Source organism: Coregonus clupeaformis, unplaced genomic scaffold (genome assembly GCF_020615455.1).
Source record: "Coregonus clupeaformis isolate EN_2021a unplaced genomic scaffold, ASM2061545v1 scaf3342, whole genome shotgun sequence".
NCBI classification, from domain to species: domain Eukaryota; kingdom Metazoa; phylum Chordata; class Actinopteri; order Salmoniformes; family Salmonidae; genus Coregonus; species Coregonus clupeaformis.
This window is the reverse complement of record NW_025536796.1, coordinates 3,181-20,193: the sequence shown is the minus strand read 5'-3', so window position 1 is coordinate 20,193 and position 17,013 is coordinate 3,181. Positions and strand designations below refer to the sequence as shown.

The 17,013-nt window shown below is 38.8% G+C and overlaps 1 protein-coding gene across 1 annotated transcript in view; it reads right to left on the bottom strand.

Annotated features, from left to right (window-relative positions):
* Window positions 1-16,104, bottom strand: part of LOC123481038 (nectin-1-like) — a gene marked incomplete at its 5' end in the record, with an annotated part of 35,452 nt that extends 19,348 nt beyond the window's left edge. The window contains 3 exon segments of the mRNA XM_045220206.1: window positions 362-479; window positions 10,185-10,484; window positions 15,733-16,104. Of these exon segments, the coding sequence (XP_045076141.1) occupies window positions 362-479; window positions 10,185-10,484; window positions 15,733-16,104 (790 nt within the window).
* Between the last annotated feature and the right edge of the window lie 909 nt (window positions 16,105-17,013).

The following is a 17,013-nucleotide window of genomic DNA, read 5'->3' as shown; positions in this document are numbered from 1 at the left end:
GACTTTGCTCACAGCTGCTTGTTTGAAGAAGTGTACTTACTGTAATCAAGATGTGGTTGTCCTAAGTTGAATGCACCAATTTGTAAGTCGCTCTGGATAAGAGCGTCTGCTAAAATGACTTAAATGTAAATGTAAAAAATAGATAAGTAAAAAATTAAAATAGCTAATAATTAAAGTGCAGCAGTACAATAAAATAACAGTAGGGAGGCTATATACAGGGGGTACCGGTACAGAGTCAATGTGTAATAACAGTACGGAGGATATATACAGGGGGCACCGGCTAGTCGAGGTAGACAACTTGAACATGTAAATAGAAAGTATAAATAAGCTTTGGCCCTGTGAAGGAGGGTTTTACACTTACAGTTTCCACTGGTAGACGGTGACAGGGGGGTTAGCGTCAGCGTTGCAGGTGAGGCTGACGTCCTGACGGTTCAGGTACCAGTTACCATCGAAGCCCTCGATCTTCACCTCTGGTTCATCTGTCAGGGGGAGAGATGGTGTCAGATCAGTATTGTCTGATTGGTCCTATAGGGTCGACCTGAATGGTACAGCGTTAACATGATTTCAGCAGCCCATTCACAATGTAGACAGAGTGTATTCAGTGTTGTCCGCAAGTACATAGAGTAGCCAATCATATAGATAAAGTAGCTAGCCAGGCACCCCCGACGGGGGTCCGGGTGGGCTTGCCCCACAAGGGTTAAATTTTTTTTTTTTTACTTTAGTAGCTCTATTCTAATGCCTTGATTCCATCCGAAATACACAGCAAAAACCCATATGTAAAATGTATGTATCACTTTGGATCAAAACGTCTTCTAGATGGCATATATATATATAGATGGCATACCAATATATCCTAGATCTGAATGAATGAAATAATCTTATTAAATACTTTTTTCTTTACATAGTTGAATGTGCAGACAACAAAATCACACAAAAATTATCAATGGAAATCAAATGTATCAACCCATGGAGGTCTGGATTTGGAGTCACCCTCAAAATTAAAGTGGAAAACCACACTACAGGCTGATCCAACTTTGATGTAATGTCCTTAAAACAAGTCAAAATGAGGCTCAGTAGTGTGTGTGGCCTCCACGTGCCTGTATGACCTCCCTACAACGCCTGGGCATGCTCCTGATGAGGTGGCGGATGTTCTCCTGAGGGATCTCCTCCCAGACCTGGACTAAAACATCCGCCAACTCCTGGACAGTCTGTGGTGCAACGTGGCGTTGGTGGATGGAGCGAGACATGATGTACCAGATGTGCTCAATTGGATTCAGGTCTGGGGAACGGGCGGGCCAGTCCATAGCATCAATGCCTTCCTCTTGCAGGAACTGCTGACACACTCCAGCCACATGAGGTCTAGCATTGTCTTGCATTAGGAGGAACCCAGGGCCAACCGCACCAGCATATGGTCTCACAAGGGGTCTGAGGATCTCATCTCGGTACCTAATGGCAGTCAGGCTACCTCTGGCGAGCACATGGAGGGCTGTGCGGCCCCCCAAAGAAATGCCACCCCACACCATGACTGACCCACCGCCAAACCGGTCATGCTGGAGGATGTTGCAGGCAGCAGAACGTTCTCCACGGCGTCTCCTAGGGCGGCAGGTAGCTTAGTGGTTAAGAGCGTTGTGCCAGTAACCGAAAGGTCGCTGGTTCTAATCCCCGAGCCGACTAGGTGAAAAATATGCCGATGTGCCCTTGAGCAAGGCACTTAACCCTAATTGCTCATGTAAGTCGCTCTGGATAAGAGTGTCTGCTAAATGACTAAAAATGTAAATGTAAAATGTCTCCAGACTCTGTCACATGTGCTCAGTGTGAACCTGCTTTCATCTGTGAAGAGCACAGGGCGCCAGTGGCAAATTTGCCAATCTTGGTGTTCTCTGGCAAACGCCAAACGTCCTGCACGGTGTTGGGCTGTAAGCACAACCCACACCTGTGGACGTCGGGCCCTCATACCATGCTCATGGAGTCTGTTTCTGACCGTTTGAGCAGACACATGCACATTTGTGGCCTGCTGGAGGTCATCTTGCAGGGCTCTGGCAGTGCTCCTCCTGCTCCTCCTTGCACAAAGGCGGAGGTAGTAGTCCTGCTGCTGGGTTGTTGCCCTCCTACGGCCTCCTCCACGTCTCCTGATGTACTGGCCTGTCTCCTGGTAGCGCATCCATGCTCACACACAGCAAACCTTCTTGCCACAGCTCGCATTGATGTGTCATCCTGGATAAGCTGCACTACCTGAGCCACTTGTGTGGGTTGTAGACTCCGTCTCATGCTACCACTAGAGTGAAAGCACCGCCAGCATTCAAAAGTGACCAAAACATCAGCCAGGAAGCATAGGAACTGAGAAGTGGTCTGTGGTCACCACCTGCAAAACCAGTCCTTTATTGGGGGTGTCTTGCTAATTGCCTATAATTTCCACCTGTTGTCTATTCCATTTGCACAACAGCATGTGCCATTTATTGTCAATCAGTGTTGCTTCCTAAGTGGACAGTTTGATTTCACAGAAGTGTGATTGACTTGGAGTTACATTGTGTTGTTTAAGTGTTCCCTTTCTTTTTTTGAGCAGTGTATATATATACACTGAGTGTACAAAACATTACCACCTGCTCTTTTCATGACATAGACTATCCAGGTGAAGCTATGATCCCTTATTGATGTCACTTATTAAATCAATTTCTATCAGTTTAAATAAAGGAGAGGAGACAGGCTAAAGAAGGATTTTTAAGCCTTTAGACAATTGAGACATGGATTGTGTATGTGTGCCATTGAGAGGGTGAATGGGCAAGACAAAATATTGAAGTGCCTTTGAACTGGGTATGGTAGTAGGTGCCAGGCGCACCGGTTTGTGTCAAGATCTGCAACGCTGCTGGGTTTTTTATGCTCAACAGTTTCCCGTGTGCATCAAGAAAGGTCCACCACCCAAAGGACATCCAGCCAACTTGACCCAAAAGTAAATAGCCCACATTATAAAAAACAAATGTAAATAAATAAAATAAAAAAATAGTTATCAGTCTTATGTATTATTTCTTTCTGATTTTACATAGCATAAATTAATTCAAAAATATTATTAGTTAGGGCCCTATAAAATATTGTTATTTTTTGCCTGATTCCATTTTGTTCTTTCCAACATTCCGTTTTGTTCTTTCCAACATTCCGTTTTGTTCTTTCCAACATTCCGTTTTGTTCTTTCCAACATTCCGTTTTGTTCTTTCCAACATTCAGTTTTGTTCTTTCCAACATTCTGTTTTGTTCTTTCCAACATTCCGTTTTGTTCTTTCCAACATTCCGTTTTGTTCTTTCCAACATTCCGTTTTGTTCTTTCCAACATTCTGTTTTGTTCTTTCCAACATTCCGTTTTGTTCTTTCCAACATTCCGTTTTGTTCTTTCCAACATTCTGTTTTGTTCTTTCCAACATTCCGTTTCTCCTTTTAGTTTTTCCCATTTTATTTAGGTTTCTCTTTTTTAACTAAACATTGGATGTTCTAAGTCCACAAAAAGGCTTTAACCACATCCTGACTTTTGAAAATTCTGATTAATTTAGATTGTTGGGTGAAGTTACCCTTTAATGCACACCTAGAAAGAGGCTGTTGTTTAGCGTGTTTTTGTAGCGCACATGTGATGGTAGAGTTTGGAAAACAAATACCCACTGGATTGATGAAAATAATAATCATATCATTCTATCAGGTAGGCATAGGCTACTTTGTAGTTAACATTTAATTTAGAAGGTTTTTGGGAAACCTGTTCCATCTATCAGAATACGGTTTTCATTAGCATCATCGCTAACGGCACACACAATAAATTAATGTGCCAGGAAACGATAATTCGGCTAAGTCGTGGATTGACTCATTGTTACCAACTATATTACATGGGATGTGCAAATTCACGAATATCATGCTCTCTCTCCCTCCTCCTTGTTAAAAAATGTGACTGCAACCAACCACATCGCACACAAATTGTACCAGGAGGCGGGACAGACAGCAGATTGCGTTTCCCTGTAATCACCTGCTTTGTGACTGACAGGCACCTGTCCTATCAATAGATTGATAGAAGATGCATATCGTTCATTCTAGCAGGAGAGGGCTCGACCGACTAGCGGATTGAAACTTTTAAATGAAAAGTACTCTGTAGCCGGCTGATTAGCCGACGGTCGGCGCTGATGGAAAACACTGACTGTGTTAAGACAAGACAACAGTGAATGACAGGATGTCCTATTTCACTATGCTACTATACCAAACTGCAGAACAGAACAGAACAGAACAGAACAGAACAGAACAGTGAACGGTACAAATAGTAGCTAAATGCTATACGTCCCAAATGAGACCCTATTCCCTATTTAGTGCACTACTTTTGACCAGACCAGCTCTGGGTGCCGTTTCAGATGACCCATTAATTCATGCGTGATCGGGGGTTTCTATTGGAGAAGTGGTTTTAGCCTATCGTCATGCTGTACTGTCTTTGGCATAAGCGTACACATTTTGGACTCTGATAGAAGCTATTTACAATGTGTTTCTCTTAGTGAAGTGTGCTGATGTGTTGTGAGTGACCTTGTGTAAAGTGCATTTAAGATCAGCTCTCCCTTGGGAAAGTGGTCTTCTGACCTGAATGGGACTACATAGTTAAATAACGAGGTCTTCTAACCTCAATGGGACTACATGGTTAAATAAAGAGGTCTTCTAACCTCAATGGGACTACATGGTTAAATAAAGAGGTCTTCTAACCTCAATGGTACTACATGGTTAAATAAAGAGGTCTTCTAACCTCAATGGGACTACATGGTTAAATAAAGAGGTCTTCTAACCTCAATGGTACTACATGGTTAAATAAAGAGGTCTTCTAACCTCAATGGTACTACATGGTTAAATAAAGAGGTCTTCTAACCTCAATGGGACTACATGGTTAAATAAAGAGGTCTTCTGATCTCAATGGGACTACATGGTTAAATAAAGAGGTCTTCTGATCTCAATGGGACTACATGGTTAAATAAAGAGGTCTTCTAACCTCAATGGGACTACATGGTTAAATAAAGAGGTCTTCTAACCTCAATGGGACTACATGGTTAAATAAAGAGGTCTTCTGATCTCAATGGGACTACATGGTTAAATAAAGAGGTCTTCTAACCTCAATGGGACTACATGGTTAAATAAAGAGGTCTTCTGACCTGAATGGGACTACATGGTTAAATAAAGAGGTCTTCTAACCTCAATGGGACTACATGGTTAAATAAAGAGGTCTTCTGATCTCAATGGGACTACATGGTTAAATAAAGAGGTCTTCTGATCTCAATGGGACTACATGGTTAAATAAAGAGGTATTCTAACCTCAATGGGACTACATGGTTAAATAAAGAGGTATTCTAACCTCAATGGGACTACATGGTTAAATAAAGAGGTCTTCTGATCTCAATGGGACTACATAGTTAAATAAAGAGGTCTTCTAACCTCAATGGTACTACATGGTTAAATAAAGAGGTCTTCTAACCTCAATGGGACTACATGGTTAAATAAAGAGGTCTTCTGATCTCAATGGGACTACATGGTTAAATAAAGAGGTCTTCTGATCTCAATGGGACTACATGGTTAAATAAAGAGGTATTCTAACCTCAATGGGACTACATGGTTAAATAAAGAGGTATTCTAACCTCAATGGGACTACATGGTTAAATAAAGAGGTCTTCTGATCTCAATGGGACTACATAGTTAAATAAAGAGGTCTTCTAACCTCAATGGTACTACATGGTTAAATAAAGAGGTCTTCTAACCTCAATGGGACTACATGGTTAAATAAAGAGGTCTTCTGATCTCAATGGGACTACATGGTTAAATAAAGAGGTCTTCTAACCTCAATGGGACTACATGGTTAAATAAAGAGGTCTTCTGATCTCAATGGGACTACATGGTTAAATAACGAGGTCTTCTAACCTGAATGGGACTACATGGTTAAATAAAGAGGTCTTCTAACCTCAATGGGACTACATGGTTAAATAAAGAGGTATTCTGATCTCAATGGGACTACATAGTTAAATAAAGAGGTCTTCTGATCTCAATGGGACTACATGGTTAAATAAAGAGGTATTCTAACCTCAATGGGACTACATGGTTAAATAAAGAGGTCTTCTAACCTCAATGGGACTACATGGTTAAATAAAGAGGTCTTCTGATCTCAATGGGACTACATGGTTAAATAAAGAGGTCTTCTAACCTCAATGGGACTACATGGTTAAATAAAGAGGTCTTCTGATCTCAATGGGACTACATGGTTAAATAACGAGGTCTTCTAACCTGAATGGGACTACATGGTTAAATAAAGAGGTCTTCTAACCTCAATGGGACTACATGGTTAAATAAAGAGGTCTTCTGATCTCAATGGGACTACATGGTTAAATAAAGAGGTATTCTGATCTCAATGGGACTACATGGTTAAATAAAGAGGTATTCTAACCTCAATGGGACTACATGGTTAAATAAAGAGGTATTCTAACCTCAATGGGACTACATGGTTAAATAAAGAGGTCTTCTGATCTCAATGGGACTACATAGTTAAATAAAGAGGTCTTCTAACCTCAATGGGACTACATGGTTAAATAAAGAGGTATTCTAACCTCAATGGGACTACATGGTTAAATAAAGAGGTCTTCTAACCTCAATGGGACTACATGGTTAAATAAAGAGGTCTTCTAACCTCAATGGGACTACATGGTTAAATAAAGAGGTATTCTAACCTCAATGGGACTACATGGTTAAATAAAGAGGTATTCTAACCTCAATGGGACTACATGGTTAAATAAAGAGGTATTCTGATCTCAATGGGACTACATGGTTAAATAAAGAGGTATTCTGATCTCAATGGGACTACATGGTTAAATAAAGAGGTCTTCTGATCTCAATGGGACTACATGGTTAAATAAAGAGGTCTTCTGACCTGAATGGGACTACATGGTTAAATAAAGAGGTCTTCTAACCTCAATGGGACTACATGGTTAAATAAAGAGGTCTTCTGATCTCAATGGGACTACATGGTTAAATAAAGAGGTCTTCTGATCTCAATGGGACTACATGGTTAAATAAAGAGGTATTCTAACCTCAATGGGACTACATGGTTAAATAAAGAGGTATTCTAACCTCAATGGGACTACATGGTTAAATAAAGAGGTCTTCTGATCTCAATGGGACTACATAGTTAAATAAAGAGGTCTTCTAACCTCAATGGTACTACATGGTTAAATAAAGAGGTCTTCTAACCTCAATGGGACTACATGGTTAAATAAAGAGGTCTTCTGATCTCAATGGGACTACATGGTTAAATAAAGAGGTCTTCTAACCTCAATGGGACTACATGGTTAAATAAAGAGGTCTTCTGATCTCAATGGGACTACATGGTTAAATAACGAGGTCTTCTAACCTCAATGGGACTACATGGTTAAATAAAGAGGTCTTCTGATCTCAATGGGACTACATAGTTAAATAAAGAGGTCTTCTAACCTCAATGGTACTACATGGTTAAATAAAGAGGTCTTCTAACCTCAATGGGACTACATGGTTAAATAAAGAGGTCTTCTGATCTCAATGGGACTACATGGTTAAATAAAGAGGTCTTCTAACCTCAATGGGACTACATGGTTAAATAAAGAGGTCTTCTGATCTCAATGGGACTACATGGTTAAATAACGAGGTCTTCTAACCTGAATGGGACTACATGGTTAAATAAAGAGGTCTTCTGATCTCAATGGGACTACATAGTTAAATAAAGAGGTCTTCTAACCTCAATGGTACTACATGGTTAAATAAAGAGGTCTTCTAACCTCAATGGGACTACATGGTTAAATAAAGAGGTCTTCTGATCTCAATGGGACTACATGGTTAAATAAAGAGGTCTTCTAACCTCAATGGGACTACATGGTTAAATAAAGAGGTCTTCTGATCTCAATGGGACTACATGGTTAAATAAAGAGGTCTTCTAACCTGAATGGGACTACATGGTTAAATAAAGAGGTCTTCTAACCTCAATGGGACTACATGGTTAAATAAAGACGTCTTCTGATCTCAATGGGACTACATGGTTAAATAAAGAGGTCTTCTGATCTCAATGGGACTACATGGTTAAATAAAGAGGTATTCTAACCTCAATGGGACTACATGGTTAAATAAAGAGGTATTCTAACCTCAATGGGACTACATGGTTAAATAAAGAGGTCTTCTGATCTCAATGGGACTACATGGTTAAATAAAGAGGTCTTCTAACCACAATGGGACTACATGGTTAAATAAAGAGGTATTCTAACCTCAATGGGACTACATGGTTAAATAAAGAGGTCTTCTAACCTCAATGGGACTACATGGTTAAATAAAGAGGTCTTCTAACCTCAATGGGACTACATGGTTAAATAAAGAGGTATTCTAACCTCAATGGGACTACATGGTTAAATAAAGAGGTATTCTAACCTCAATGGGACTACATGGTTAAATAAAGAGGTATTCTGATCTCAATGGGACTACATGGTTAAATAAAGAGGTATTCTGATCTCAATGGGACTCCATGGTTAAATAAAGAGGTCTTCTGATCTCAATGGGACTACATGGTTAAATAAAGAGGTCTTCTGACCTGAATGGGACTACATGGTTAAATAAAGAGGTCTTCTGATCTCAATGGGACTACATGGTTAAATAAAGAGGTCTTCTGATCTCAATGGGACTACATGGTTAAATAAAGAGGTCTTCTAACCTCAATGGGACTACATGGTTAAATAAAGAGGTATTCTAACCTCAATGGGACTACATGGTTAAATAAAGAGGTCTTCTAACCTCAATGGGACTACATGGTTAAATAAAGAGGTATTCTAACCTCAATGGGACTACATGGTTAAATAAAGAGGTCTTCTGATCTCAATGGGACTACATAGTTAAATAAAGAGGTCTTCTGACCTGAATGGGACTACATGGTTAAATAAAGAGGTCTTCTAACCTCAATGGGACTACATGGTTAAATAAAGAGGTCTTCTAACCTCAATGGGACTACATGGTTAAATAAAGAGGTCTTCTGATCTCAATGGGACTACATGGTTAAATAAAGAGGTCTTCTAACCTCAATGGGACTACATGGTTAAATAAAGAGGTCTTCTAACCTCAATGGGACTACATGGTTAAATAAAGAGGTCTTCTAACCTCAATGGGACTACATGGATAACTAAAGAGGTCTTCTGATCTCAATGGGACTACATGGTTAAATAAAGAGGTATTCTAACCTCAATGGGACTACATGGTTAAATAAAGAGGTCTTCTAACCTCAATGGGACTACATGGTTAAATAAAGAGGTCTTCTGATCTCAATGGGACTACATGGTTAAATAAAGATGTCTTCTAACCTCAATGGGACTACATGGTTAAATAAAGAGGTCTTCTAACCTCAATGGGACTACATGGTTAAATAAAGAGGTCTTCTAACCTCAATGGGACTACATGGTTAAATAAAGAGGTCTTCTGATCTCAATGGGACTACATGGTTAAATAAAGAGGTCTTCTGATCTCAATGGGACTACATGGTTAAATAAAGAGGTATTCTAACCTCAATGGGACTACATGGTTAAATAAAGAGGTCTTCTGATCTCAATGGGACTACATGGTTAAATAAAGAGGTCTTCTAACCTCAATGGGACTACATGGTTAAATAAAGAAGTCTTCTAACCTGAATGGGACTACATGGTTAAATAAAGAGGTCTTCTGATCTCAATGGGACTACATGGTTAAATAAAGAGGTCTTCTAACCTCAATGGGACTACATGGTTAAATAAAGAGGTCTTCTAACCTCAATGGGACTACATGGTTAAATAAAGAGGTCTTCTAACCTCAATGGGACTACATGGTTAAATAAAGAGGTCTTCTGATCTCAATGGGACTACATGGTTAAATAAAGAGGTCTTCTAACCTCAATGGGACTACATGGTTAAATAAAGTGGTCTTCTGACCTGAATGGGACTACATGGTTAAATAAAGAGGTCTTCTAACCTCAATGGGACTACATGGTTAAATAAAGGTTAAATAAAGGTCAAGATGTTCTGTGTTTTGTGGCTAGTGTGTTAACTCTTGGATTATGTTACCCCTGCTGCTTACAAACCAAATATCCCTCTGGGACAATAAAGTTTGATTGATTGATTGAATGATTGATTGACATGAAAATAACGGTGATAACTCACACTGCACGTTGAGCACGACACTGTCGGTAATCCTCTCGTTGCGGTAGGTTACGATGCAGGTGAGTTTCTGTTTGTGTGTCTCCCTGCTCGGCACGACCACATAGTTACTGCGGACGGTCACCGTGCCGTTGCTGTTCTGCGTCTCCTGGAATGTGGCCTCGCCCTTAAGCCGCGTGTCCCATTTGATCACACTCTGAGGCTTCCCATTGGCCGAGAGGCAGGTCGCCACGGTCATCTTACGCTTCTGGGGGCGGGCCACGATGGTGGGCGTAGTCAAGGTCATTCGGGTCAGAGGTCGCGCTGGAAGGAAGAGAAAGACTAAATGTAAACAAACAAACAAACAAACAATGAAGGTGATTGACCCTCAAGCTACTAATAAGGATTATCAGCAGGGGTCATTTTGACACCAAGAAGAAGCAATTGAAAAAAGCAAAAAATCATTGCAAAATGTAAACATATTTCGTACTATAAGATCATATAAACAAACAACACATAAGGAAAGTGATTAAAGGGTGGAATAGGTTTTTAATAAAAGTCTAGAAGGAAATATAACACATTTATATACACTACCATTCCAAAGTTTGGGGTCACTTAGAAATGTCCTTGTTTTCGAAAGAAAAGCAATTTTTTTGTCCATTAAAATAACATCAAATTGATCAGATATACAGTGTAGACATTATTAATGTTGTAAATGGCTATTTTAGCTGGAAACGGCAGATTTTTTATGGAATATCTACATTGGTGTACAGAGGCCCATTATCAGCAACCATCAGTCCTGTGTTCCAATGGCACGTTGTATTTGCTAATCCAAGTTTATCATTTTAAAAGGCTGATTGATCATTAGAAAACCCTTTTGCAATTATGTTAGCACAGCTGAAAACTGTTGTGCTGATTAAAGAACAAATAAAACTGGCCTTCTTGAGACTAGTTGAGTATCTGGAGCATCAGCAATTGTGGGTTCGATTACAGGCTCAAAATGGCCAGAAAAAAATAACTTTCTTTTGAAACTCGTCAGTCTATTCTTGTTCTGAGAAATGAAGGCTATTTCATGCGAGAACTTGCCAAGAAACTGAAGATCTCGTACAACGCTGTGTACTAATCCCTTCACAGAACAGCGCAAACTGGCTCTAACCAGAATAGAAAAAGGAGTGGGAGGCCCCGGTGCACAACTGAGCAAGAGGACAAATACATTAGAGTGTCTAATTTGAGAAACAGGCACCTCACAGGTCCTCAACTGGCAGCTTCATTAAATAGAACCCACAAAACACCAGTCTCAACGTCAACAGTGAAGAGGCGACTCCGGGATGCTGACCTTCTAGGCAGAGTTGGAAAGAAAAAGCCATATCTCAGACTGCCCATCTTAATCTTTTCTTTTTATTGGCCAGTCTGAGATATGGCTTTTTCTTTCCGTATTACTACATCATCAGAAAGGCATTGTGGGGCAGAATCACAACATCAACCAAATGGCTTTATTGATTTCTCTTTCAGCTGCTTGTATATTTATTTATTTCTACGTTCTCTGGTTGCATGAAAGCAATATGGCTGTGTGCTTTTTGACTGAGTGTTCCTTCTTGGGTTAATCTATATGAATATAATATATCACATCTCCAACACCTTCACAGAAACACAGCCTGGCTGAGTGGCCTGACATGTTTTCAAGGTTATAGTGACCTCATGAATACACACTTCACCATCCAAAGTTGAGTGTCCTTATTTTTGTCAGTAAAGGGTCTTTCTTTTGTCACCTCTCCATTATCTCACATTGCTGTAACATTTAGTTATGAATAAAATGTCCATTAGTGTGATATTGTGTTGTGACAAGCAATTCCTTACCAAAGACAATGAGGTTTATATTGTGTTAACTAGTTCTTACCAAAGACAATGGGGTTGATATTGTGTTAACTAGTTCTTACCAAATAATGTGATGTTTGTCCTTACCAAAGACAATGAGGTTGATATTGTGTTAACTAGTCCTTACCAAAGACAATGAGGTTCATATTGTGTTAACTAGTCCTTACCAAAGACAATGAGGTTCATATTGTGTTAACTTGTCCTTACCAAAGACAATGAGGTTCATATTGTGTTAACTAGTTCTTACAAAATACAATGAGGTTGATATAGTGTTAACTAGTCCTTAACAAAAACAATGAGGTTCATATTGTGTTAACTTGTCCTTACCAAAGACAATGAGGTTCATATTGTGTTAACTTGTCCTTACCAAAGACAATGAGGTTCATATTGTGTTAACTAGTTCTTACAAAATACAATGAGGTTGATATAGTGTTAACTAGTCCTTAACAAAAACAATGAGGTTCATATTGTGTTAACTAGTCCTTACTAAAGACAATGGGATTGGTATTGTGTTAACTAGTCCTTACCAAAGACAATGAGGTTCATATTGTGTTAACTAGTTCTTACCAAATAATGTGATGTTTGTCCTTACCAAAGACAATGTGGTTGATATAGTGTTAACTAGTCCTTACCAAAGACAATGATGTTTATATTGTGTTAACTAGTCCTTACCAAAGACAATGAGGTTCATATTGTGTTAACTAGTTCTTACCAAAGACAATGAGGTTGATAGTGTGTTAAATAGTTCTTACCAAATAATGTGATGTTTGTCCTTACCAAAGACAATGAGGTTGATATAGTGTTAACTAGTCCTTACCAAAGACAATGAGGTTGATATAGTGTTAACTAGTCCTTACCAAAGACAATTATGTTTATATTGTGTTAACTAGTCCTTACCAAAGACAATGAGGTGTATATCATGTTAACTAGTCCTTACAGAAGACAATGAGGTTAATGTTGTGTTAACTAGTCCTTACCAAAGACAATTATGTTTATATTGTGTTAACTAGTCCTTACCAAAGACAATGAGGTTCATATTGTGTTAACTTGTCCTTACCAAAGACAATGAGGTTCATATTGTGTTAACTAGTTCTTACAAAATACAATGAGGTTGATATAGTGTTAACTAGTCCTTAACAAAAACAATGAGGTTCATATTGTGTTAACTTGTCCTTACCAAAGACAATGAGGTTCATATTGTGTTAACTTGTCCTTACCAAAGACAATGAGGTTCATATTGTGTTAACTAGTTCTTACAAAATACAATGAGGTTGATATAGTGTTAACTAGTCCTTAACAAAAACAATGAGGTTCATATTGTGTTAACTAGTCCTTACTAAAGACAATGGGATTGGTATTGTGTTAACTAGTCCTTACCAAAGACAATGAGGTTCATATTGTGTTAACTAGTTCTTACCAAATAATGTGATGTTTGTCCTTACCAAAGACAATGTGGTTGATATAGTGTTAACTAGTCCTTACCAAAGACAATGATGTTTATATTGTGTTAACTAGTCCTTACAAAAGACAATGAGGTTCATATTGTGTTAACTAGTTCTTACCAAAGACAATGAGGTTGATAGTGTGTTAAATAGTTCTTACCAAATAATGTGATGTTTGTCCTTACCAAAGACAATGAGGTTGATATAGTGTTAACTAGTCCTTACCAAAGACAATGAGGTTGATATAGTGTTAACTAGTCCTTACCAAAGACAATGAGGTGTATATCATGTTAACTAGTCCTTACAGAAGACAATGAGGTTAATGTTGTGTTAACTAGTCCTTACCAAAGACAATTATGTTTATATTGTGTTAACTAGTCCTTACCAAAGACAATGAGGTGTATATCATGTTAACTAGTCCTTACAGAAGACAATGAGGTTAATGTTGTGTTAACTAGTCCTTACCACAGGCAATTAAGTTAATATTGTGTTACCTAGTCCTTACCAAATAATGTGATGTTTGTCCTTACCAAAGACAATTAGGTTTATATTGTGTTAACTAGTCCTTACCAAAGACAATGAGGTTAATATTGTGTTAACTAGTCCTTATAGAAGACAATGATGTTCATATTGTGTTAACTAGTTCTTACCAAATAATGTGATGTTTGTCCTTACCAAATACAATGTGGTTAATATTGTGTTAACTAGTCCTTACCAAAGACAATGAGGTTGATATAGTGTTAACTAGTCCTTACCAAAGACAATTATGTTTATATTGTGTTAACTAGTCCTTACCAAAGACAATGAGGTGTATATCATGTTAACTAGTCCTTACAGAAGACAATGAGGTTAATGTTGTGTTAACTAGTCCTTACCACAGGCATTTAAGTTAATATTGTGTTACCTAGTCCTTACCAAATAATGTGATGTTTGTCCTTACCAAAGACAATTAGGTTTATATTGTGTTAACTAGTCCTTACCAAAGACAATGAGGTTAATATTGTGTTAACTAGTCCTTATAGAAGACAATGAGGTTCATATTGTGTTAACTAGTTCTTACCAAATAATGTGATGTTTGTCCTTACCAAATACAATGTGGTTAATATTGTGTTAACTAGTCCTTACCAAAGACAATGAGGTTGATATAGTGTTAACTAGTCCTTACCAAAGACAATTATGTTTATATTGTGTTAACTAGTCCTTACCAAAGACAATGAGGTGTATATCATGTTAACTAGTCCTTACAGAAGACAATGAGGTTAATATTGTGTTAACTAGTCCTTATAGAAGACAATGAGGTTCATATTGTGTTAACTAGTCCTTACCAAAGACAATGAGGTGTATATTGTGTTAAATAGTCCTTACCAAAGACAATGAGGTTAATATTGTGTTAACTAGTTATTACCAAATAATGTGATGTTTGTCCTTACCAAAGACAATGAGATTCATATTGTGTTAACTAGTCCTTACCAAAGACAATTAGGTTTATATTGTGTTAACTAGTCCTTACCAAAGACAATGAGGTTAATATTGTGTTAACTAGTCCTTATAGAAGACAATGAGGTTCATATTGTGTTAACTAGTCCTTATAGAAGACAATGAGGTTCATATTGTGTTAACTAGTCCTTACCAAATATGGTGATGTTTGTCCTTACCAAATACAATGTGGTTAATATTGTGTTAACTAGTCCTTACCAAAGACAATGAGGTTAATATTGTGTTAACTAGTCCTTACCGAAGACAATGAGGTTGATATAGTGTTAACTAGTCCTTACAAAAGACAATGAGGTTGATATAGTGTTAACTAGTCCTTACCAAAGACAATGAGATTGATATTGTGTTAACTAGTCCTTACCAAAGACAATGAGGTTGATATAGTGTTAACTAGTCCTTACCAAATACAATGAGGTGTATGTTGTGTTAACTAGTCCTTACCGAAGACAATGATGTTGATATTGTGTTAACTAGTCCTTATGAAAGACAATGAGGTTGATATTTTTTTAACTAGTCCTTACCAAAGACAGTGAGGTTGATATTGTGTTAACTAGTCCTTACCAAAGACAATGAGATTGATATTGTGTTAACTAGTCCTTACCAAAGACAATGAGGTTTATATAGTGTTAACTAGTCCTTACCAAAGACAATGAGATTGATATTGTGTTAACTAGTCCTTACCAAAGACAATGAGGTTGATATTGTGTTAACTAGTCCTTACCAAAGACAATGAGATTGATATTGTGTTAACTAGTCCTTACCAAACACAGTGAGGTTGACCATGTTCTCTCGGTTCCCAGCAGGGAAGGTGGTGTACTCGCAAATGTATGCGGCCTCATCAGATAGCCTCAGGTTGGAGAAGATGATGGTGGTATCCTCCAGAGACGGGGTGCGGTGACGGACCGCCGGCTGCTTGAAGGTTACCCTCTCCTTGAAGGGCGGGAGCACGGACACCCCCAGCGAGGGGTTGGCGATGGCCACGTTCTGTTTGGTGCCGTTCAGGAACTTCTGCCATGTGACCTGAGAGATCTTGACCGGGGGGTTGGAGTTAACGAAGATACAACGCAGCTCCACCTGGGAACCCACGAAGCCTGACTTAATGGAGTCCATCTGGACACTCTGTCCATCTCCAGCTGAGAGGAGGAGAGAGGGAGAGGAGAGGAGAGAGGGAGAGGAGGAGAGAGGGTGAGAAACTAAAATCTAAAAAGAATAACAATCTACAAGGAAGCCCTGTCCCAAGCAAAGCATTGCAAGTCAATACGAGCTACATGCACTACAAGTCAACAAGTCAATAGGCAGTGCGTACACGCACCATCCATCCATCCATCCACACACACACACACACACACACACACACTTACACTGCGAGCTCCACACACTTAATCACACATACACCCATCCACCCTCAGTGTAGAGAAGCTGGGAGCTGTTATTAACATAATGGACAACTCTATGCATCCCCTTCCTTTTACAGCACTGGAGTAGTGTTTTTGATGAGATGGGAGGAGAGGAGAGAGAAGGGGTGGGGGGACACAGGAGTCACAACACACACGGGTATGAAAGCAGAGACAGTCAAAAGCAAGCACTTGATTCTGCCTTTGGTTTTGCGGCCTTGAGCATTCAACAATATAGATTTAAGTACAGAAAAAAACCTTTCAGATTGCAGAACAGAATTGCCGCACAGCGCTCTTCAATATCCATATACAGCAGCCCATTATCGCCGCACAGCGCTCTTCAGGAATAACCTCTACAGCTGTACTGTGTTATGTTCATGTTTTGAGAGGTAGATATTGTCTAGATATTGTCTATACAGGGCATGTGGTTACATTACAGCCTTACTCAAAAAAATAAAATAATGTATGTCTCTCATCAATCTACACACAATACCCGACAAAGCGAAAACAGGTTTTTAGATGTTTTTCTTGCAAATGTATAAAAAATAAATACTGAAATATCACATTTACATAAGTATTCAGACCATTTACTCCGAATTTTGTTGAAGCACCTTTGGCAGCGATTACAGCCTTGAGTCTTCTTGGGTA